The following is a 25,224-nucleotide window of genomic DNA, read 5'->3' on the forward strand; positions in this document are numbered from 1 at the left end:
AAAACTTGCATAGAATGTGTTAAGCTCATCAGGAAGGGATGCGCTGTTGTTGACTATGCAGCCCGTCTTCGTTTTGTAGCCCGTTACAGCATGTAAGCCCTGCCACAACTGACAGTTGGTCTGGGACTCTATTTTGAACCGGTTTTGTCTCTTGGCATCTCTGATAGCTTTACGGAGGTCGTATCTCGATTTCTTGTAAAGGTCAGGGTCACTTGATTGGAATGCAGCAGTCCTCCACTTCAGTAGGGAGTGGATCTCCCGGTTCATCCATGGTTGGGAACACCTGTATTGTCCTCTTTTGGTACACAGTCCTCAACTCGTCAAGGCTGGCAGCTGAGTCTTTGAACATGGACCAGTCCACTGACTCAAAGCAGTCACGTAGAAGCTCATCTATTTCCTCAGACCAGCGCTGCACAACTCTCTGTACTTCCGACTCCCGTTTCAGTTTCTGTGTGTATGTAGGGAGGAGGAGCACAGCCTGGTGGTCTGATTTACTAAAGTGAGGGTGAGGGGTGGCTCGGAAGGCATCTTTGATAGTTGTATAGCAGTGGTCAAGGGTGTGAGGGCCCCTGGTGGGACAGGAGACGTGCTGGTAGTATTTTGGTAACACACTCTTGAGGTTGGCCTGGTTGAAGTCACCTTCAATAATGAAGAGGTGCCCCAAAGTATCCTGTCTCAAGGTTGTTGACCGCAGAGTATAGCTCATTGAGTGCAGGCTTCATGTTCCTCTGGGGTGGGATGTAGACTGTCATCAGGATAGCTGAAGTGAACTCCCATGGTAGGTAGACTGGTCGACACTTCACCGTTAGATATTCCAGGCTGGGTGAGAGGGAGCTCGCCAGGACCGTCACGTCCGAGCACCACGAGTTATTGATTAAGAAGCAGACCCCTCCACCCCTAACTTTGCCCGAGGACACTGTACGGTCCATTCGGTGGATTGAGAAGCCCTCAGGTTGTATGGCACATTAAATATCTCACAAAGGTAATGAAAGCAGCCCCAAGCATCAGTAATTGGATCAGTCACGTCCTGATACTGACTGGAGGCCTTGAATGAACAGTGTATGTGTAATTTTTCTTTACTATGAATTAATAGGTTATAAGTGATGCATTTGTAATATATATCCATGTGGATGGTAACTGCTCAGCCATGCTCCCCAGATATAGACTATGCCTGTAATTAGTATGACAGGGTGGTGACTAGGTCGCACCTGTCAGCTTCTGTATTTGTAATCAAATAAAATCCATGCTGGAATTAGCTGGTGGCTCTATTCATGTTTGATGTAGAGACACTACACTTATAAGTGGAAACATTTAAAACATTATCTGGTTCTGCCAACACTTTTCAGAAGACTCTTTGTCACAACAGGGAAGAGATCTCACCCAATACACTAACCTCTCTTTTGTTGTCTGCTGTATTTTCATATTGTTCTGATTAGAATCATATTCCCTGTGTTTCCTCTCATGTAGTTCACTGTAAGGTACAATTAGTTACGAATAAAGTTTATTTCTGTAGTGGTTAATATTACAGAAGTTGTGCTTAAGCACTTTAGATTTCATTACCACATGCTATAATAAAATACTAAATATAGTGAGTGTAGAAAATGTTGCTTAAATAACTAGCATCCTTAGAACCCACTTGATAAATCCTCTTTCTAATAAATATCTAAAGAAGTGCTGATAATCCCCGGCCTTTCATTCAGCCAGTTTGACAGCCTTATCTTAATCTCCAGCTTCCACTTTTACAAGTCTCTTGTGACATTCCCTCTGAGTAAAGATGTCCATATTTCTGTCTCTCTATTATGAATGGTTACATTGGTCAGCACATGCCATGTTTTTTTATTGGGCTGTTTTATTTCCTTGTACAAGCAAAACAAAGGCTTTTCGATGTTTAAAGTCCTGCAGCTGTTTCCCTGCACATTGCGGACAATTCCGCAATGCAACTGGTGTCCCCATAGTAACCCATTCTTTCACCAATCAACACCAGAATCCAGTTAACCAGTTTAAAAAAAAGTCCCTGCACCAGGCCATGACCGTGAAAAGAAAGCAATAACTTTCTATTCAATCTTTTGTATGTCCTTCATATTACCTTAACCTTCATGAAGTCAGCGGTGTCTTAGTCCATGGTGAGTGGTCTTCAACTGTTTTCCCTGTTTAACCACGTTTTCTAAGCTGTGTGTAAAACATTTTTCAGCAGGTTAAGGCCTTGGGTCCAGCTTGTCCTCCTGTTGAGGCATTAGCTCATCCAGCCCTCCTCCTGTCCATCAGCCCTCTTCCCTGCTGCATTTGCTTCAACCCCTCTAACTTTCCTGTCCTCTTGTGGTCTCAGTGCACTTCTAATGAACTGCTGCTGAATCCTTCACCCATGCTTTTTCTCCCCAGGACTCCACTACTCCAACACTAATCTGGGTGGCTAAGCACCCTTTGTAAACTTGAGCTACCGAAAGCACTCACCCCAGGCCTCACTCACCTGTCAAGCCCTGACCTCACCGACCAACACCAGGTCCAGGTCCAGCAATTCCTTGATTTTATTTTCATGGAGATGCGAGGCTGCAGACACTGGAATCTGGAGCAAAGAGCAGTCTGCTGGAGGAACTCAGGTCGAGCAGCATCTATTGGGGGGGGTGGGGGGGGGGGGGGGGAGGAATTGTCGACATTTCAGGTCCTGATGCAGGGTTTCAACTGGAAACATGGAGCTTCCTCCAGCACCTTGTTGCTTTTAAGTTTTCTCCCTTGTGTTCAGAACCCTCTACTGCCTCCACCCTTCTCTGCAGATTTACAACCCTCAGGTGTCTGTGCCTCTCTGATTCTGGCCTGTTCTGAGTCTGCTATTTCTTCTGCTAATGAGGGCAAATGTAAGGAATTCCTTCCTTAAATATATCCTTCCTCTTCCCTGTAGTTTCATATTTTTGTCACAAAGTTTGTGATGGGAGCTAAATCCTTTCCTTTGTGTAGCCTTTCCTACCATCACCCAAAGCCAGGGAATATTTGTGACTTGCCACGTTTTCAGGTTGACTTCAGAGATTGGGTTTTACAAAATGTGGTCTAGAGTTGTACGATAAAGAGAAAATCATGCTGGCAGGAGTTCAGTGCCTGCTGCCTGACGTGTACACAAGACTGCTTAAAGCGACTTGTGTTTCTTTGGACCTCATTGTGAATGGAAAAAGGTCCCGGAATCTTACGTGGACTTGAGCAGTGAGTCAGCTCTTTCATAACCCATTGTTGGTACTGTATATCTGTCTGCACATTCACACAGCAACCATTTCACTGGCAACGGAGTGTGTGTAAGCCCTGAATGAAAATCAAACCCTGTGGTCCATGAGATCACCCCTCCTCTCTTCCCTCCCCACCCCCCCCCCCCCCCAATACTGTACACAGACTAAAGTTAGCGGTAGTGCAGATGTTCTGTGCACAGTCTGCAATATTTTTATTCTGTTTATAAGCAGTTCTGCAGAATTTTACTGATGGTCCGGTGCAGGTTGGGGCTGTGTATTGAGTGGTGCTCAGTTATCGTAAGCTGTGTATCAGCTTGGTTCAGTGCAACATTCTCGCCTGCATACCAGAATGTCATAGGTTCAAGCCTCGCTCCAGAACTGGACCACGTAATCTAGGCGACGGCTTTTGTTTGTTCAAGCAGATGTACAAGATGCAGAGCAGAAGACGAAGTTTGAATTAGTCTGGTTAACGTTCCTCCCTTTACAGAAAGCAGGAATTTTGATGGAGTCACCAATGGGAATTGAAGTCACTGCTGTAGGTTTGGAAATCAGTGGAAGCAGAGGTAACGTGACAAGCCAAAGAGTGGAGGGAAGATTTCCCTTTACACAGGGTGATGTATTCTCAAACACATTGATGGAAGGGCAGTGGAAGTAGGTTCAGCAGGGCTTCAGGAGGCAGAAGTTGTCAGGCTTTGGGTACAGGGCAGGGAAGTGGGACTAATTGGAAGACTTTGTTCAAAGAGGAGTACAATGGGCCAGAACTAAAAGCTTGTTCTTCATCTGCAGGTCAAAGAATTCAACTTCCGTGCCAAGTGTATCTACACAGCAGTCATGGTTCGGAGGGTGATTTTAGCTCAAGGAGCCAACAAAGTAGACGACAGAGATTATTATGGTAACAAGCGTCTGGAGCTGGCTGGGCAGGTGAGCTTGACACCTTTCTTCCCCCAACCCCTTCATTTATCCCTCCTGTGGCTATTTTCCACTTTGTGTTTGATATCGTTCTACTGCCTGTGATAGGGGAGAAGGGATTGGAGATGTCAGGGTATGGGGGGCAAGGAGTGGGGAGAGGGAGGAATGTGTTCAGTGAGCTTTTGGTTCAGTACCAGGGGAAACATGGTTTGTGTCTGGAAGGTGCCTACAAATTGACAGCTGATTTGGGGGCTGAAGAACAGAGTGAAGGAGCTGAAAATTTCATGGTCATAGAGTCATACAGCACAGAAACAGGCCCTTCAGCCCACAGAAACCATACCGTCAAGTGCTGACTTACAGTAATCCCATTTTATTCTCCACACATTCCCAACAACTCCCTCAGATTCTATCCCCCACCTACACCAGGGCCAATTTACAGTGGCCAGTTAACCTACCGACACCGCATGGCTTTGAGATATGGGAGAAAACCGGAGCGTCCAGGAGAAACCCACGCAGTCACAGGGAGAACACGAAAACTCCACACAGACAATACCACAACTCTCTGCAGTTTCTTGTGGTCACAGGCAGAGCAGTTGCTGTACCAAGCTGTGATGCATCTGGATAGGATGCTTTCTATGGTGCATCGATAAAAGTTGGTGAGGGTCCAAGGGGACATGCCGAATTTCTTTAGACTCCTGAGGTGATTTGACAATCACCTTTATTTAATGTCCCCTAGTTCTTGAGCTCTCTGCCAGTGGGAACAGCTTCTCTCTATCTACTGTCTGTATAATTTTACATGCTTCTATCAGATCCCCTGGCAAACCCCTCAGTTTCTTCATTCTATCAACTAATGTCCTTAATCCCTAGAATTGTTTGGTAAACTTCTGCATCCTCTACAAAGCCTTCACATCTTTCCTAAAGTTAAGTGCAGGATCTGGACACGGTACTCCACCAGCGGTTTATGAAGTTCATCGTGACTTTCTTACTCTTGTACTCGATGCCTCAGTTTATAAAACTTGAGACCCCATGTGTTTTTTTCTGAATTACATTCTCAATCTGCCCTGGCACTTTCAACAAATTCTGCATGTATAACCCAAATCTCTCTGTTCATCCAGCCCTTTTGGAATTATGCCGTCTAGTGTATTTTACCTCTTGGTATCAGTATATTATTGGCACTTGTACCGAGGTACAGTGAAAAGCTTGTCTTACAAACCGATCGTACAGGTCAATTCATTACATAGTGCAGTTACACTGAGTCAGTACAGAGTGCATTGGTGTAGTACAGGTAAAACAATAACAGTACAGAGTAAAGTGTCACAGCTACAGAGAAAGTGCAATGTGATAAGGTGCAAGGTCACAACAAGGTAGATCGTGAGGTCATAGTCCATCTCATTGTATAAGGGAACCGTTCAATAGTCTTATCACAGTGGGGTAGAAGCTGTCCTTAAGTCTGGCGGTATGTGCCCTCAAGCTCCTGTATCTTCTACCCAATGGAAGAGGAGAGAAGAGAGAATGTCCCGGGTGGGTGGGGTCTTTGATTATGCTGGCTGCTTCGCCAAGACAACAAGAGGTAAAGACAGAGTCCAAGGATGGTCTCCATGATGTGCTGGGCTGTGTTCACAACTCTTTGCAGTTTCTTGCAGTCCTGGGCAGAGCAGTTGCCGTACCAAGCCGTGATACATCCTGATAGGATGCATCGGTAAAAGTTGGTGAGAGTCAAAGGGGACAAACCAAATTTCTTCAGCCTCCTGAGGAAGTAGAGGCACTGGTGAGCTTTCTTGGTCGTGGCATCTATGTGGTTTGACCAGGACGGGCTGTTGGTGATGTTCACTCCCAGGAACTTGAAGCTCTCAACCCTCTCGACCTCAGCACCATTGATGTAGACAGGTATATGTACACCGCCCCCTTTCCTGAAGTCAATGACCAGCTCTTTTGTTGACATTGAGGGAAAGGTTGTTGTCGTGACACCATTCCACTAAGCTCTCTATCTCCTTCCTGTACTCCGGCTCATCGCTGTTTGAGTCGGAGTACAGGAAGGAGATCTTATTCTTCCTACCACAAAATAACCCCACATTTCTAACATTAACTTTCATCTTCCAATGATCTGCCCCTTCCACCATCTGTCTATAATTTCCTTGAAGTTGATTGCTATTCTCCTCCTGGTTCCTGTACCTCCAGGTAATTAGTAGCCTGCTCTTCAGTATTTGCAGCTACCTAGAACATAGAACAGCACTGGAACAGCCCCTTCAGCCCACCACCTTGTGCTGAACTAATTAAGCTAATGATGCCGAATTAAACTAATCCCTTCTACCTACACATGGTCCAGATCCCTTCGTTCTCTGCACATTCGTATGCCTAATATTTTCTTAAACACCTCTATCGAATCTGCCTCCACCGCCATCCCTGGCAGTGCATTCCAGACACCTGACACTCTCTGTTTAAAAATAAACCTGCCCCGCACATCTCCTTTGAACTTGCCCCCCTCACCTTAAATGTTGCCCTCTAGTATTTAGACATTTCGACTCTGGAAAGAAAGGTACTGGCTGTCTACTTTATCAAGGCCTCTTATAATTGTATAAAGAACTCTGCACCATGTACCAGCAGGGAGATGATGGGCCAATTGGCCTGTTTTGGAGCTGTGAGACCAAAGGTATTGCCGAGCTATAACCCGCAGTGAGTGCTGCCTGCAATGGAGACCTGACTCTCACCAGCCTGTGGAGATACAGGAGCTGAGCTGGGTCCAGCCCCTGGTCAGCAAGAAGAACAGTGGACCAGAGGATTTAGAGGAAAGGACACAAGGAATTTTTTGTTTTGCTCTTGAAGTAAAATTATATTTTATGAAGTATAATTTACAAATCTAACAAAGGATAAATACTTTATTCTAAATCTCTCAAAATTTATGTCAGTCTCTGAATGATTTCCCACATTAACACCCTGTGGTGGATGGGTGTAGGAAATGTAATGCTATCACTTTGAGGTTAGGTTGCAAATACTGTTCTCCTGTGTAATTGAGAAAATTAAGTTGTGAGCATATACTGGATGGTCCAGAGAGGGAGGTATAACTCCTGTATTTGAAATATGCTGAAACAAAGGATGCTGTGTTCAAAAATCATGGAAACAATGGGTTTTAATTCCACACCGCATGGGACTGAGGGAAGCTAAATCTTCGTTGGCTTGTAGATAAGAGTGGAGCGGCTCACAGTCAGTTGAGTTCCAATGTGCAGCCTTAAGCTGTACAACCACTAGAGATTTAACGGGCCTGGAGCCAGTGGAGGTGTTTGTAAAACCTGCCAGTTTTCCGGCTTAATCTTTCACCTTAATTTTCAGTGTTTTTAATGTGTTCATTATTTCCTCTGCATTTCCCTATTCATTGTTGTCAGCTTTTTGTCCCTAATGCTGCTCGCTTTGTTGGAGAAAGATATGGAACGGTCCCAAATTCAGGGCACCCTGGAAAGCAAAGGATTTCCCTAGAGACAAAAGAATAACATGTTGGCTTTGGAGATTGTCTAATCCTACCCACTCTGATAATGTAATTAAATCTGCCCTACTGCCTTTAATTTCTCAACTAGTTTATGTGAAAGAAGAATTGGCAATTGGAGGCCTTCAAAGTAAAATGGGGATCTCAAGGTACCTAATTACAATTGCCTGACATTAAACTAATTCACGATGGCGTAATCAGGAAGTTAATTTCTCTCTTAAATGTGTAATTGTTTATCATGTGTGTTAAATGCCACCAACGAGCTGTTTGCAGATGAATTAATTTGTTGCCAGATTTATTGAAACTCAAGGTGTGACCTGATATGAATGTTATCATGGATTGTCCATCCTCTGTTTTTTAATTGCAATCCCACACTCATGTCTCCCTCTCTACTTCAACAGCTCCTCTCGTTACTCTTTGAAGATTTATTCAAGAAGTTCAATTCTGAGTTGAAGAAAATTGCAGATCAGATCATCCCAAAACAGCGAGCTGCCCAATTTGACATTGTCAAACACATGCGCCAGGATCAGATCACTAATGGCATGGTTAACGCCATCTCAACAGTAAGCACTTTTGATAAGAAAAAGAGGGAGGCGTACACTGCGCATAAGCAATTGGGAACTAGTGAATCTCTTGATGACTACAGGAAGTGTAGGAGTGCACAAGAGAAAAGTTAGGAGGCCAAAAAGAGGATATGAGAGGGATCTGGCAGGCAAGGTGAGGCAAAATCTCAAGAAATTCTGTAGGTATATTGAGTAAAAGGGTGGCTAGCAAGACAATAGGTCCCCTTAAAGATCAGCATGACCATCTGTGTGTGGAACCAAAGGAAATGGGAGAGAGTTTTAATGAACATTTCTCTTCAGTTTTTACTGTAGACAAAATGATGGGAGCTAAGGAAATGGGGGAAGTGAGTGGTGATGCCTTGGACCACATACGGATTAGCGGGGCGGAGGTATTAGAGGCAGAGTGCATTGAGGGGGATAAATTCCCAGGGCCTGACCTGGTGCATTCTCGGACCTTGTGGGAAGCTAGAGCAGAAATTGCGGAGGCCCTTGCAGAGATTTTTGCTTCACCTCTGGCCACAAGTGAGGTTCCGGAGGATTGTGTCTTGCAGTATTGTCTCTAAAAACTCATGGACTCAAAATATTGTCACTTTTGTTTGTTCCAGGGGAACTGGTCTCTCAAAAGGTTCAAAATGGATCGTCAGGGTGTGACTCAGGTGCTATCACGTTTGTCCTACATTGCTGCACTGGGTATGATGACCAGGATCTCCTCGCAGTTTGAAAAGACCAGGAAAGTGAGTGGTCCCAGGTCACTCCAGCCGTCACAGTGGGGAATGCTGTGTCCATCAGACACTCCTGAAGGAGAGGTACGCTAACTTTGAGATTTTTAATGTTGTCTCAATTTATCATGTTATTGGCAAAATTCTGTTGCTACTGCTGTTATTGTGACAGGTGAGATGCAGAGGTGCCACTACCGCAGGGAGTCACAGCCTTGCTGTTGGGGATCAGTCACGTTGAATTAAGTAGAGAAACTGCTTCACAAACTATTATGAATCTTTGGAATTCCCTATCCCAGACAAATAATGATGATCAGACATTGGACGTACTGTAGGTTTTGAAGATTTCTGGGCATAAGAGAAATTGGATTGTTGTGGTGAGGTCAAGGGCAGGTTGTGTTTTGTTGAATGGTACAGCAGACCTGAGGGGTGTATGGCCTAGTAATGTACAGCAGTGGAAGCCAGATCAGTGGGGGCGTTCAAGGAGGAGATAGATAGATATCTAAATAGTCAGGATATCAAGGGATATGGGGATAAGGCCGGTAATTGGGATTAGAATAGTTTTTTTTTCTTCTTCTTCTTCCCCCATTCCCCATTTCTCATTTCTATTTCCCTTTCCTTGGAGCAGACTCGATGGGCCGATTGGCCTGCTTCTGCTCCCTTGTCTTGTGATCTTGTGATCTTGCTTAAGTTTTTCAATTGCATGTAGTGAAGTTCTTTATCAAAACAGCTGATCAGAGTTGCTGAGAAATGCAAGGACTTTCCTGTAATCTGAGGGTGAATGTATGATTTACACACACCTGCTGAGAAGGCACATCAGAAATTCACCAATATTAATTACGTGGGAATTGTCAGAAGTAGGGGATCTCCATGCCGATCTTGATGTTCCACATGAACTTCCTTTCACTCCACTTCATCTCACCCTATCAACACCGTGTATTTCAGGTTGTCTAACCTTTATCCCAATGTTGGTATGTGTTGAGTTCCAAACGGGGGCTTCCGAGTTCCAAATGGGGGCTTCCAAGTTCCAAACCCTCTGAAAGTTGCTATTGAACCTTCTTCTTCCTAGTGCAGTCCACGTACAGTCTCAATTTACAATGTAAACAAATTCTCTTCACCCTGCTGCCTCTGGCCTATGTATCTGACAGGAACCATCCAGTCATCCTAAATGGGCTGATTATGGAGAAGAGAACCAGATTGGTGGGTCTGGGGGTCACGTGCAGACCCAGACTGGGTAGGGGCTGTCAAATTGTTTCCTCAATGGCCATCAGATGAAATGATCTGTCTGGATAGCATGCGAACAAAAGTTTTCCACTGTATCTCTGTACGTGTGACAATAATAAACCAATTACCAATGTGCTTTGCAACAATCCGCTGGTTTCAGGGTCACTGACGCTGAGATCTTTATTTAATTACTTGAATTTAAGCTTCTCAGATGCCATGATGGGAGTTGAACTCTGGTCTCTGGATCAATCCAGAACTCTGGCTGCTGGCTCTGTACCTGTATGATTTTTTATAACCTGTTGGGTTGTCTTCCTTTGCTGGGGAGGAGATCAGTCAGTCTCTTGTGTCTCCAGGCCACTGGTGTCTTTGGCAGCTTCCCTCTCCAGCACACATCACGTTGTAAGAATGGGAATCCAAGGAAACAAATCTCCTTGAACCTCTTGGACTTTGTCCTGTAGTTGTGCCTGCCTGCAAACGTGAACAACTGATCTTTAAATTGTGCCACTTTTGTCCTCATTGTAGGCTTGTGGTTTGGTGAAGAATTTGGCTCTAATGACACACATCACAACAGATATGGAGGATGCCCCTATCATTAAACTGGCCTTCAATCTTGGTGTTGAAGATGTAAATCTGCTTTGTGGGGAGGAGCTTTCATATCCAAATGTATTCATTGTGTTTCTGAATGGTAAGTGATGTTCATATAGTTCTGAGCTTCAAACATTTCTGCAGCTTTTGTTATCTAATTACAAATGTACTGCAAAGCAGGCACATGCCTTATGTTATAGAGTACCTACTATATCCAGGAATCAGTGATCATTGTCCTCTCATTGTAAGGACTTGGGTCAACTTTGATCCACGCTGACTGAGAAATCTCTGAGGATCCGTACTGAGTCTCTGACATCACTGTTGCATTTCCGGGTTGGAGGTAGACTGTTCTGGTCTGCTTAGCTCTGCCTCAAAATTTTCTCTTGGGATGTAATCTCCCAGCACGCTGAAGCCAGCCAAGAGTGTGTTTCAAGTGTAAACCCAAGCATGGATGACAGATACTCTTACATTTGGATCCATTGACGGCAAGGCAAAAGGCAGCTTAATATGCCTGTTTGCTAGAACTGGAAGAGCAGCCCATCAACAGCTCTGTGAAATGTATGCAGGTTAGAGCAAGGGCACAGACTGCTGCCCATCCAGCCTCTATTGGAGTTTACCATCATGAGAGCATGTCCCACCCTGTCCCCACTGTTCCGTTATCCACTCTCATTCCATGCTCTGTCTACTGTCTTCAGAGTGAAATTCACAGCCCTGCAGCTGTGTGAAAGGATTCTCCTCTTGTTTGTACTGAATCTCTTGTATTTAATCATGTATCCACATCCCTGGCCAAAGCTCCCAGATCTTCTCCATTCTAAATGTTTTTTACTATATGTTTTTTGATTTAACAGCATAAGAAATAGGGGCAGGAATAAGCCAGTGGGCTCAAACCTGCTCCCCCCTTCAATATGATCATGGTTGATCTTTTACCTCAAGGCTGCTTTCCTGCACAATCCCCATTCCCCTCAATTCTTCTAATATTTAAAAGTCTCTCATATGAATACACAAATTAGGGCAGGAGTACCCCACGGCCTCTCGTGCATGCTCCATCATTTAATAAGATCATGGCTAATCTCATTCCAATCTATGTGCGGTGATCTTCCATCCCCTCATTTATCAAGTACCGATCTACCTCTGCCTAAAGAATATTCAAAGATTCTCCTTCCACTGCCCTTTGAGCTGCAAAATAAGGGGCTGGTCATTTAAAGCTGAGGTGAGTAGAAATTCCTTCTCTGAGGGAGGTGAATCTCTGGAATCCTCTGCCCCCATGGGTGGTGGAGGTCAGATCTTTGGATATATTGAAAGTGGAGATAAATATTTGAAAGATCGAGGAATTCAGGGCTCTGGGGAACTGGCACAGAAGGGGAGTTGAGGCCGGTGTAGATCACCCACGGTCACACTGAATGGTGGGGTAGCCATGAGGGGCTGAGTGGCCTGCTCCTATTTTCTTCAAGAACTCATGACCTCCAAGGCAAAGCATTTCACCTCAGCTCTGTCTTAAATGGGCAACCCCTTATTTTTAAATGTTGATGCCTGGTTCTTTGTTCCCCATGAGAGCAAATACCCTCTGCAGATCCAACTATCAAGGCTCCTGGGAATTGTCCCTTCTCTCTCATCTAAGCTCCAGTGAATATAAGCTTAGCTTGTCCAACCTTTCCAGATATTAGTCTAGTAAATCTCTGAACTGCTTCCAACACCTTAACATCCTTCCTTAAGTAAAGAACCCAAAACTGCATGCAGTATTCCAGGTGTGGTCTGGCATTTTTTTTTGTCAAATTGAATGGTCTCATGTTCCTCCACATTATATTCCAAGTGCCGTGTCCTTGTGCATTCACTTAGCCTACCTGTGTCGCCCTGAAGCCACTTTCCTTTTCACAACCCACACTGCCACTTTGTATTTTAAGAAAACTTGATCTCATTTGTATCATTGATTTAGATTTTGAACAACTAGACCCAGCACCAATCGCTGCAGCATCCTATTGATCACAGCCTCTCAACCCAAAAGTGACCCATTTATTCCTACTCTCTTTTTTTCTGTTAACCAATCCTCAGTCCACAGCAGTATATTACATACTGTAACATACACTGTAATGCTCTTTAATAATCTCATGGAGCAGCTTGTGAAAGGCTTTCTGAAAGTCCAGGTACACCACTGCAACTGATATGTCCCGATCTATTCCGCTAGCTATAACCACAAAAGGAGCTTCAACAGATCTGTCAAACATGATATCCCTTTCATGCCCATGTTGACTCTGCCCAGTCCTATTATAGTTTTCTGATCCAATATTCAAAGTGAACATTAGCCTCGAGGCTGCAGTGACCCCTGGGCATTTTAGTTATTGCAGCTTGCTTTGCATCGTAGGGCAGATAACCTGCCACTGCCCATCCTCCCCAGGTAAAACCTCTGCACCTTCTCCCTTCCAAATACTAACCAGATTTGAGTCTGCTGACATTCCGAGATCAGACAGGAGCAGGCGTTTCCAGGCTCCTACCATCAGGCAATCCAATATTTACTCGTAGCTAGGATTCTCCAGCCCTGGCAACGTCCTCGTAAATCTCTCTGCGTCCTCTGGTGGAGGAGCATCTTTCAGAGCTATACACAGAACACTAGCTGTGGCCTAACTAATGTTCTGTACAAATCTAGCATAACCTCCTCGGTCTTGGGTTGTTGCTCTCAGCTAATAAAGTGAAGCTGTATGACTTTCAAACCATCTTATTTATCAGTCTTGCTACTTTCAGAGATCTGTGGGCATACATTCCAAGCTCCTCTAATCCTGTACCTCTCTCAGTATCATTCATTCATTGAGTATTCCCAGATGAAGTAAGACGTACCATTCTTTACATCTCAGGGAGTATTTTAAGACCATTAAGAGGATACAGAAGTGAATTTCCTAGATGATGCCAGAGTGAGGGTCTTGTGGAGAGATTGGTATTGTTCATCCTGGAGCAGTGCTGGTTAAAGGGAGATGTATTCAAAACTATAAGGTGTTTTAATAAAGCTTCTAGGAGAAGCTGTCCTCTGGTTAGTGGTTTGATTGCCAAAGTCAAAGGTTTAAAATCATTCAAAAAAACACAGAGGGGAAGTGAAATATTTTCACACACAGGGTTGTTAAAATCTGGATCATGTTATGAGAAGGGAATCAGATTCCATTGGAATTTTTTCCAAAGGCAAAAGGATATGTGCCTGCAGAGAACTAACTTGCATGATTAGGAGGTGAAAACTGGGGTGTGGGACTAAACTGGAAAAATCTTGCATGGAGCTGGATCTCTCAGTCTTGTCTCTCCCTCCGCAGATCTGTCTAACCTGCTGAGTTCCACTAGCAGTTTGTTTTTTTGCTCTTTCTTTACTGTACACATTTGATTCTGTCTGACAGTTTCAGGAAGTCTGTTTTAGGAATTTAGTTAACACTGACACTCCTAATGTAATTGCTTTTCCTGTGCTAATCTGATCAGGTAACATCTTGGGTGTAATACACGACCACCAGAAGCTGGTGAAAACATTCCGGCTGATGCGGCGAGCAGGCTACATCAATGAGTTTGTTTCCATCTCTACGAATCTGACAGACCGCTGTGTGTATATTTCTTCTGATGGAGGCAGACTTTGCAGGTACCTACCAGTAAAACACAGACTTTCCGATAGCTCCAGGTGCTGAGCTCAACATCTGCTGGTAAGGAAGAGAAGGAAAGAGAGACATGGAAGTCTGGGAAGAGAATTCAGAAATTAGGGCCCAGGTAGCCAAAGGCGGGGCTGTCAGCAATGGAGTGATTATACTGGGGCATGAAGGGGCCAGAACAACACCTGCAGCAGCCCAGCTAAAGACCAAGGTAGTTGAACACCGCAATAAATTTAATTGGACCATAATATTTCCACAATTGATGCAGATTAGTAGAAATAATCTTTCCTTGAACCCTAAACCCAGCATATTAAAAAATTAATTGGTAAATTGGTTTATTATTGTCACATGTACTGAGGTACAATGCAAAACTTGTCTTGCATGCTGTCCACCCATAGTCAATTCATTGCTACAGTGCGTTGAGGTAGTTAAGATAAGATATCTTTATTAGTCACATGTACATCGAAACACAGTGAAATTCAAGATAAAACAATAACAGAATGCAGAATAAGGTGTTACAATACAGAGAAAGTACAGTGCAGGCAGACAATAAGGTGCAAGGCCATGATGAGGTAGATTGTGAGGTCAAGAGTCCACCTTATTGCACTAGGGGACCTTTCAATAGTCTTATAACAGTGGGATAGAAGCTATCCTTGAGCCTAGTGGTACGTGCTTTCAGGCTTTTGTATCTTCTGCCCAATGAGAGAGGGAGAAGAGAGAATGTCCGGGGTGGGTGGTGTCTTTGATTATGTTGGCTGCTTTACCGAGGCAGCAAGAAGTGTAGACAGAGTCCATAGAGGGGAGGCTGGTTTCCGTGATGTGCTGAGCTGTGTCCACAACTCTCTGCGGTTTCTTGTGGTCGCGGGCAGAGCAGTTGCCACACCAAGCCATGACGCATCCAGATTGGATGCTTTCTATGGTAAATTTCACATTCAGGTATTGTTACAGTTTACTAGTTACCATTACAATTACACTTGCAGAGGTGAGGTTAATAAACAATAGGCTCAGACCACATCTACAGGAGGTCGGCGGCATGGTAGTGTGGCAGTTAGCGTAACACTATTACAACACCAGCGACCTGGGTTCAATTCTGGTCACTGTCTGTAAGGAGTTTGTACGTTCTCCCCATGTCTGCGTGGGTTTCCTCCGGGTGCTCCGGTTTCCTCCCACATTCCAAAGATGTACAGGTTAGGAGCTTGGGCGTGCTATGTTGGCACCGGAAGAGTGGCGACACTTGCGGGCTGCCCCCAGCACATTCTCAGTAACACAAAAAGACGCATTTCACTGTGAGTTTCGATGTACATGTGACTAAAAAAATAAAAATAATGTTTCCGAAGTAATGAAGAAAGCTGCAGCATTCAGTCTCTCAGAGTTCAAACACACACTGCTTTTAAAAAGCGAAAGTAGTTAAAATCTTTTCCTTCCCCAGTTGTCATGTGAAAGTAAAGCGACATAAACCACCTTGTTGGTTTGCTTCACTGCTGAAATACTCATCTCTTTATGCGGTATTACTTTTCCTCAGTTTAAGAGGGCTAATCGAAATTTCTATCCAATCTATCCTGTAACACTTTGGACCATTGTTCTAATACAGTGCTTAACATTTTAAGAAGTGCTCATTAAATCTCCAACAAGTGTGTGTACTTTTTTTTACACAGCTACCTAGTGTTTATCTTCTGCACTTTGCTGGAACTGGCTGTATAAACAGGCAGCTTGCTGATGATCAGATGCCACATACCATCCTTTGTGCTTCTGGGTTCCTCTTGGCGATGGTGGGAGAGCACGCTGGGGTCCATGCCCCACGTCGACCGCTGCAAAGAGCAAGATCCAAAACTCTTCAATAAACCTCATTTTCATTGACTTGATCAATGTGGGCCTTATCAGTGACACACTGTGTTGATGTGGCTGTGGATTTCATTGTGCATTAGATTTAAAATTGCAGTGTGGAGGAGAGTTGTCCACAACCGACCAATACAATAGTATATTTAAAAGTGATGTTTTTAAGATTTAAAAATTTGTGATGGCAATGCTCTTCTGTTAATTCAATGATATGTGCACATTCGAACCACTGGCCCACAGCTGGACCAGGGACCGAGGCATCCATCAATGGAGATAAAAATGGAAATGTTGAAAATACTCAACAGGTCAGGCAGCATCTGTGGAGAGAAAAACAGAGTTAACGTTTCAGGTTGATGACTTTTCCTCAGATGTAAGATCTTCAACCTGAAGTGTTAACTCTGTGTCTCTCTCTGCAGATGCAGTCTGACCTGCTGAGCATCTCCAGCATTTTCCATCACTAGAAAACTGGAGGCAGAGATGGATAGAGTGAGCTGATTGGTTTAGAACAGTTGCTAAGTAGTCTCTTTTGTGTTTATCTGTCCAAAGACTAATTTTGCAGAAGAAAGTAAGTTGCATTGTGGACAGAACATAAAACAGTACAGCACAGGAACAGGCCCATGTCTGTGCCGGCTAATCCCATCTGCCTCCACGTGGTTTATGCCCCTCCACTCCCTGCCTGTTCACGTGCCTGTCTAAATGCTTCTTATCATTGCCATTGTATCTGCCTCCACCACCTCCCCTAGCAGCACATTCCAGGCACCCACCACCCTGTGTGGGGGGGGAAAAACAATTGTAAATTTCCTTCAAACTCCCCCCCCACCTTAAAGCTACGGTCTCTGGTATTTGACATTTCCACCCTATCTATGCCTCTCATAATTTTATAAACTTCTATCAGGTCTCCCCTCAGCCTCCAACACTCCAAAGAAAACAAGCCAAGTTTGTCCAACCTCTCCTTATAGTTCATGCCCTCTAGTCCACGCAGCATCCTGGTGAACCTCTTCTGCACCCTCTCCAAAGCCTCTACACCCTTCCTGTAATGGGGCGACCAGAACTGCACCTCTAATGGTAGAGAGCTCCTTTAACAAACACTATCACTCTGGCAGTGCAATGATCCTTTGGTCCTGCTCCTCTAGCAGTGACTTGGTCATCTCTGTCAATGCAGCTCTGCCTTGGTACTGACCGTCTGATGGTGCATTGCTCCTTCAGTACTGCCCCTCTAACAGTGCAGCAGTCCCTCAGCACTGTACTCAGATGTCAGTAAAGACTAAGCTATCTCGTACGTAACATGGATGCGATTTATTGACCATCATCCACATAAAATCCATTTGATGTAATTGTTAAAAATTTGAAAGTGGAAAACATCGAACATTCCCAAATATTTAAGATTGGTTCTGATATGGAGCGGAACTGGACAGATTATTTGCTGTCTTTGCACTGGATAAAATCATTGGTTGTACTGGAGAATATTGGCTTTCCTTTTTTTTTGACTTTCCTGATGGAGAATTTTTGATTAACGTGTTTAGACCCTACATCATTGTGAGGAACGGAAAACCAGCAGTGACAAACAAGCACATTGACGAACTCTCTCAGGGATACAGGTAATCAATCTCTATCTGTTTAATGTCAATGGGATATTGTTGCTGAAGTGGTTGACGTTCAATGGCAGTGTGGTGGCTCTGTGGTAGACCTTGCTTCTCCACAAGCTGGCTTCTTGATATGGGGAAAAAGATGCCGGGTGAGCTACCCTGTGGTGTGAGCTGCACTCAGGTGCTGGGAATCCTGGGGCTTGGAGCATGGGGAGGGAGCAGGAGTGGTGTGAGCTGCACTGTCTTGGACTTGGAGCAGGGATGGTGTGAGCTGCACTGTCTGGGGCTTGGAGTGAGGGGAGGCAGTGGGGATGGGTGAGCTTCACTCAGGAGCTGGGAATCCCGAGGGATGGGCAGTGGGTGGAAGATCAGTGGATCCACACTTGGGGAGAAACTGTGGGATGTTGCCTCAATCTGTCTAATTTACTCCACGTACTAGTTAGAGAACCATATTGTCAATTGTCTTTCTTATTGCCCATCTCTTGGATGTGTTTGATTATGAAAGGGTTCAGAGTGAGAAAAGAATACTGCATTTGAGATTTTCTTACCTTGCTCCTATTTTGAATTTAGGAAGGAACTGGAACACCCAGTTGTAGTCATGGGGAGAAATTACAGACACCACCCAGGTCACGGGTTCCTGGAGCTGTGGGGTGACGTCACCACCTGCTATGTCACTGAATCCATTAGGGATAGTGTTGGAGAAACAAAGGACTGCAGATGCTGGAATCTAGATGAGAAACACTATGATGCTGGAGGAACTCAGCAGGCCAGGCAGCATCCGTGGAGAAAAGCAGGCGGTCAACGTTTCGGGTCAGGACCCTTCTTCAGGACTGAAGATGGGAAAAGGGGAAGCCCAATATATAGGAGGGAAAAGCAGAGCAGTGATAGGTGGACAAAAGAGGGGAGGTGGGGTGGGCACAGGGTGGTGATAGGTAGATGCAGGTAAGAGACAGTGATGGGCAGGTGTTGGGGAGGAGGGGAGAGCAGATCCACTGGGGGATGGGTCAGAGGTGAGGAGGAAAGAAAGGCAGAAAAAAGAGAGAGAGGCTGGGAAAGGGAAGGAGAGAAGAGGCCTGGTGAGGGGGGAGTTGAGGGGAAGGGGGGGGGGATTACGTAAAGTGGGAGAATTCAACATTCCGGCCGTTAGGCTGCAAGGTTCCAAGATGGTAAATGAGGTTCTGTTCCTCCAGTTTGCTCTTGGAATTCTCCTGGCAGTGGACTAGGTGACCGTTTAACAGAACACCTGCGCTCTGTCCGTAACCGCGATCTGCATCTCCCCGTTGCCAGTCACTTCAACTCCCCCTCCCACACTATCACTGATATGTCAGTCCTCGGCCTCCTCCACTGCCGGGAGAATTCCAAGTGCAAACTGGAGGAACAGAACCTCATTTTCCATCTTGGAACCTTGCAGCCTCACGGCATGAACATTGAATTCTCCCACTTTAGGTAATCCCCCCCCCAACTCCTTCCCTTTCCCAGCCTCTCTCTCTTTTTTCTACTTTTTCCTCCTTACCTTTGACCCATTCCCCAGTGGATCTGCTCTCCCCTCCTCCCCCGCACCTGCCCATCACTATCTCTTACCTACATCTACCTATCACCACCCTGTGCCCACCTCGCCTCCCCTCTTTTGTCCACCTATCACTGCTCTGCTTTTCCCTCCTATATATTGGGCTTCCCCTTTTCCTATCTTCAGTCCTGAAGAAGGGTCCTGACCCGAAACGTTGACCACCTGCTTTTCTCCACGGATGCTGCCTGGCCTGCTGAGTTCCTCCAGCATCATCGTGTTTTTCATGATGGGGATAGTATTGCCCAGGACACCAGGAAAATTCCCTGTTCATGTATGGTCCCATGGGATCATTAATGCCCACCTGAGGGGGCAGTGTAGTCCTCTCTCAGTAGTGTACTGAGACTATCAGACAAGATCATTGTGCTCATCTTTGAAGAGGCTATCAACTGAGCTACAGCTGGCCTGTGTAAAATATTTAGACTGAATGTGTTATTCCCTCAAAAGGTTTACAAAATGTGAACATTTTGTGTGTTGAAATCAGAGCAGGAGGGGGTTGTATTGCTCAATGAACCTGCTCTACCAGACAGTACAACCATGGGCAGTCTTGCAGCTCAGCACCTTCTGGCTGCCCCTATATCCTCTGATTCTCAGAGTGCCTGAGAATCAATTGATCTCAAACTTAAAAATATCCCACAGCCTTTTGGGGTGTTCAGAAATCCAGCAATCCACAGTCAACAGCATAAAGAATTTCTTGTCTCCTCAGTTTTAAATGGCCAACCCTGATCCTGAGCACCTGCAGCCCGATGGCATCGCAACAAGACACAATTGGTGGCTGGTTCTGTACTCTTGTGACTGCAGTTCATTACTTGTGACCTGTACGGACAGTGCGGGCTAGCTGGTCTACCTTGATACCAATAACCCACCTGCCGCTGAGACGAGCTCAAGTAATGTAGCTGACAGATTGTCATACTCGTAACTGGATCACTTGCAAGTCCAAATCAGACTTCAAACCAGTATAGGCTGGATACTTGTTGAGCCTTTCAGATATTGTGCCCTGATTTACAGGGATAGGCTTCCTGACCAAAACGGAGGAGTTTTTTTGTCATTGAAAGAAAGACTGAATATAATAGGATGTGTACTAGGTGGCCTTGTCCAGTCAGCTGAGTGCTGAAAAGACCTGCTGTGCAGAGCTCCCACCGTCGGGGGGGATGTTGGAGCAAGGGTGCAGAGAATGGGGGAATGCTCCAAATGGGAACATTCAAACCAGGATTAGGCAGTGGGGGAGGCAGGACTGGGATGCAGAGAGGGGGAAAGGATGTGAATGCAAAGCAAAGAAGGTAGTTACAAAACTCTCAGCAAGAACTGAAATTCTGCCTTTCAAAGTAACCTTATCATCTGAAGTTACACTCACCAGGGCTGTGGATGGCGGAAGCTGTAACGCAGTACCTCGCGAACAATAGATTCGTTTCTGTAACGTAAGTTGAAAAATAGTGTCTGAACACAGGAGCTTCTTTCACGTGGAGTATTTACCCGAATTCTCAGCACCCCTCTACAGAGGTGACAGAAAGAGTGCGCCATAGATTGACTGGGTGGGTTTGAGGAATGAGTGGATGATAGGCTGAATTTATTGGAGGGAGAAAACTATGGTGGGAGAAGGCAAGTGGGGAAAGGTCGATCCCACTCATAAAACAATTATAAGGAATACTGTGAGGTGTGAAGGTGGGGACAACTCTACGTGCTAATGCTGAGAGTTTCCAGTGGAAGCTGTCAATGCCATGCTGTCACCACATTTAGAAGGGAGTTAATTGTTGGAAATAAAGGACAATTCTGTCATGAAAAAAATACCGGAAGTACTGCATTGTAACCTAGTGATGATTGGTTGATTTTTTTTGTGATTTACGTGCAGATCGTTTGAAGATTTTCTGCATGAGGGGTTGGTGGAGTACCTTGATGTCAATGAAGAAAATGACTGTTACATTGCACTTTATGAGCATATGATCAACAAGTGAGTGAAGGGATTGGCACAAAATGCAACTGTTGGAGTGATTTTGTACAAAATTAGAATTCATTTAAAAGTATAGTTCGTTACTCTCATACAAAGGCTGCTTGCTGGGACGATGGTATCTGGATGTTGGAAAGAGAGGCTGGGCCTTCAGCCTCTGGAGCCACCCAGCCCCAAGAGTGAGGATGTTCTTTCTCAATTCCCTCCTGAACAATTTGGCTGTAATTTTAAGTTTTCAGTCTTGTTCCTGTTTCTCCCATAAAAGGTAGCAGTTTCTATCAAATCATTTTTTTTATTACTTGATCAACTTTCTACTTAAAGTTCCAGAATACAAAGCCAAATTTATGCAACTTTACCTCATTAAGTCCTTCAGTACAATATTACTCAAGTGAAAATCCTTGCCCAGACGTGTTTCTGAACTGATACCTGGTGTCCCTCCATGATAAACCGGATTGACCCCTCCTCTGAGCTCAGTAACCTTTGCTGGTCTTTGTCCCCAAGCTCTTTCAACTTCACCTGTCCATGGCTCTCTCACCCAGTGCCTTGGCTCCCTCAGGCTCTGCAGTCTCTCCAGGAGAACAATTCCCTTACATTCAGTCCTTCAGATTCTTGTTCCTTCTGCACTCTCCCATCTGTCATCAGCTGCTCCTGTCGTCGCTGGGAGAGCTTTCAGTTGCTCGAGTCCACCCTCTGGAACTCTCCTTCCCAGAATCTCTGTACTTTTCCCTCCAAATTTTGAAAACCTGCAGAGGGTCCATTTTTGGGACAAGTACCAACTTTCTGAACCACCTTCCCCATCCCACCCCTCATCTCCCTCATTCAGCCCCTCACCCTACCCTACCCTACATGACTTTTCTGGTCAACAGCCCTTTGCTAGAGGAAACATTCTCTACATACACGGTACCAAAACCTTCCACTATTTTGAACACATCTCGCCTTAACAGTGGTAGGAATTATCCACCCAGCCCTGGAGCCTGCTGAACCACTGTGTAGGATCAAGGCTGATCCTGACTTTCCTACCTATATCTCCCAATTCTATTAATTTCCAAAGGTATTTAATAGAATACAGAACAGTACAGCTCAGGAGCAGGCCCTGCGGCCCACAATGTTGTGCTGAACTAATTAAACGCCTAACTAAACTAATCCCTTCTGCCTATGCAATGTCCACATCCCTCCATTCTCTGCACATTTATGTGCCTATCTAAGGATCTCTTAAATGCCAGTATCGTATCTGCCTCCACCTCTTAATCTCAGTCTGAATCATGTTATTTAGTTTCTCTCCCCACAGATTCGCTCACCTGCTCTAAGGGGAATACTACTTGTGAAAATATTCTTATTTATGTGGTCCTAATACATTTGTTTCCTAAGTAAAAAAAATAACATAATTGCCACAGCTTAGCTAGAAATAATTGACGGGGCACTATAGTGGTGTAATTTTTGATGTCTGTTACCACAGACGTATTTTGGCAGTATGTTTTGTGTTTAAAGTCTGAAGTTTGCTCTGCTCTTTGTTACAGGTCAACGACCCACCTGGAGATTGAACCATTTACGCTCCTAGGGGTATGTGCTGGCCTCATTCCGTACCCTCACCACAACCAGTCCCCAAGGAACACCTACCAGTGTGCCATGGGCAAACAAGCCATGGGTAAGAGTTGCTGGCCTTATGGAAAGTACTTCACCCCTTCCTGTAAAAGGACAAACTGGGAACTAGAGCAAATAATTTGTTCCCGTTGCATTGAGTCCGTTACTATATTTGGCAGCGATCTTCTACATTTGCAAGCTAGTAAAAAAAATTTTTTTAATTAATTATAATGATGATAAAAGACTCTGAAACTTGCAGAAAGAGGAGAACGTGAAAAGGGAGCTGGTCAAACAGCTTGAAGAAGCAAAATAGTGAGAACTCAGTGACCACACGGAACTGGAAAGAAAGCTGTTCCATCATTTCCGTGCACTAAGTGAGTTTCTGGAGCAGAGGAACTACAGGCAGTCCCCAAGTTATGTAAGGGTTCTGTCCTTGAGGACTGTCTGTAAACTGATTTCTCTGTAGAGCAGAAACGTCCACTTTCTATAGCTACCCCTATCCTATCTACACTTCCTATAATTTCACTTCATTGAATAATACACCAATACTACCCATAATTAAACTATATACTGTATCCAGTCATTCATTAATGCCAGGAAACACTAGCTTTAAAAATGCTTTGAAAATGTGTGGGAGAATTTGCATAAAGTTGAATTTCCATAAGTCAGGTCATTCGTAACCAGAGGCGCCCCTGTACTCAGGAGGAGGCCACAACATCACTGCAGGGGGCACTTGATCAGAGTTTGACAAGTAGCAGGGGGATAGAATCAAAAAGAGAGCTTCTGTTGAAGAGCACAGGCCCAAGGGGCTGAATGGTCTCTGCCCAAGCTGTAATTCAGGGAAGGTCTATTATATTGGTGTGGGCTTGCAGAGTTTTTCTGCAAACCTTCTTTAGTGGCTGCGGGTCAGTGGTGCGAGACCAGCGCTAAAGCTTCCTACTAATTGCTTGCTGTGTTTGTACCCATTTGACATCATTTTCAAAGTGAACAGTCTGTTGCCACACACAGTTAAGTAGAGTCAGTGCATAGAGAACGGCAGATCGATATATATGCAGAGCTTCTTTGTTGGTTTTGTGTGTGAAGCTTTTTTGTGTTTTTGTTTTGGAGTGTCATTTGCAATTCATTGTCTGTTTTGCTCTGTGGCTGGTGTATTCAGCTGCCCAGACCCTGAGCTTGTACAATCAGCTCCCTGGATACAGTGCCCTGTCGTCACTCCTGACGTTAGAATGAGGGGCTACTGTCAAAACCTGGATGTAAATGTTGAGCAGGCTGAATGCGCAGCTATGATTAATGGCACCATCATTACAATGTGTGGCCTTTGTGGAATATAAACGAGTTAAATTTAACTGGGACTGTGTTGAGTGTTGGCTGAACTAACTCAGTACGAGCTAAGATTTACTCGTGTGGCGCCAGGAGAGAGGGACCTCGCATGTACAGAATGGAGAAGCTGGGGTTGCCTCCTTGGAGCAGACAGGATTAAAAGGAGATTTAATAGGGTTTTTAGAATAGTGTTGGGGTTTTTCTGGAGGACATGGGTTTCAGGTAATTGACAAAAGACCCAGAGAGGCAACATGGAGAATGTTTTTTAATGCAGCAAGTTTCTGCGATCTGGAGTACACTGCCTGCTGGGCACAACCTGTTGGAAGCAAATTCAGTTGGGAGCTCCGAAAGAAATCGGCTAAATATTGAAAAGGAAAGTTTACAGGGCACTGGGGAGGGGTGGGGGTTGCTGATGGGCTAGCACTAGGTAACTGCTTCACGTTGGAATCAGTCACCATTTGGCCCATAATGTCTGTGCAGCCTCTTTAAAGCAGTGTCCAGTTAGTCTTCCTTCCACGCTCTTCCCCAAAGGTCTGAAATATTTCCTTAAGGTAATTGCATTTAAAAGAAAAACATAATACTTATTACAAATGACTACGGAGTAAACTACTGATATGTAGTGTAGCCCACACTTGCTTACAGCTGCTTGAATTACAACTTGCTACATTTTTGTTCTCAAGGATCAAGAAGAGAAGTTCTGTACTGATTTAAGTTCAGGAGAACTGCCGATTGTTTTTACTTCTTTAGCTGCCATGACATAAATTTCACTCTTGTTTGGCACCGAGGTGCAGTCACAATAGCATCGTCTCAGCATGCTTGTGTACCAAAATCAAAGCGCAGTTTCTTGTAGAGAAATGGCTCCAAATTTCACACTTCAGTAACTGGTGTGCCTGTTACCTTGTGTTACTGGTGAATACTAAACCATAGCTCAGCTATTACCAGCACCTACCTTTTGGGAATAATGAACCGGTTACATTTGACGTGAGGCATAGAGCCTTACACTTGCTAATGAGCTATTACTTCATCAAGCAGCAATCCCTGACCATCCCACTGTCCTTGGAACCACTGCAGGTGCCAAAGAGAAGATAGTTTGT

At 44.7% G+C, this 25,224-nt stretch overlaps 1 protein-coding gene across 1 annotated transcript in view; it reads left to right on the plus strand.

Annotated features, from left to right (window-relative positions):
• polr3b (polymerase (RNA) III (DNA directed) polypeptide B) overlaps positions 1 to 25,224 on the plus strand; it is an 85,596-nt gene that overhangs the window by 33,557 nt on the left and 26,815 nt on the right. Inside the window, exons 12-19 of the mRNA XM_052030437.1 lie at positions 3,999 to 4,133; positions 8,001 to 8,162; positions 8,768 to 8,968; positions 10,625 to 10,787; positions 14,138 to 14,291; positions 17,658 to 17,732; positions 21,134 to 21,232; positions 22,747 to 22,874. Of these exons, the coding sequence (XP_051886397.1) occupies positions 3,999 to 4,133; positions 8,001 to 8,162; positions 8,768 to 8,968; positions 10,625 to 10,787; positions 14,138 to 14,291; positions 17,658 to 17,732; positions 21,134 to 21,232; positions 22,747 to 22,874 (1,117 nt within the window). The remainder of the gene's footprint in view (positions 1 to 3,998; positions 4,134 to 8,000; positions 8,163 to 8,767; positions 8,969 to 10,624; positions 10,788 to 14,137; positions 14,292 to 17,657; positions 17,733 to 21,133; positions 21,233 to 22,746; positions 22,875 to 25,224) is intronic.

The sequence above is a fragment of the Pristis pectinata genome, chromosome 15 (assembly GCF_009764475.1).
Source record: "Pristis pectinata isolate sPriPec2 chromosome 15, sPriPec2.1.pri, whole genome shotgun sequence".
Taxonomy (NCBI): domain Eukaryota; kingdom Metazoa; phylum Chordata; class Chondrichthyes; order Rhinopristiformes; family Pristidae; genus Pristis; species Pristis pectinata.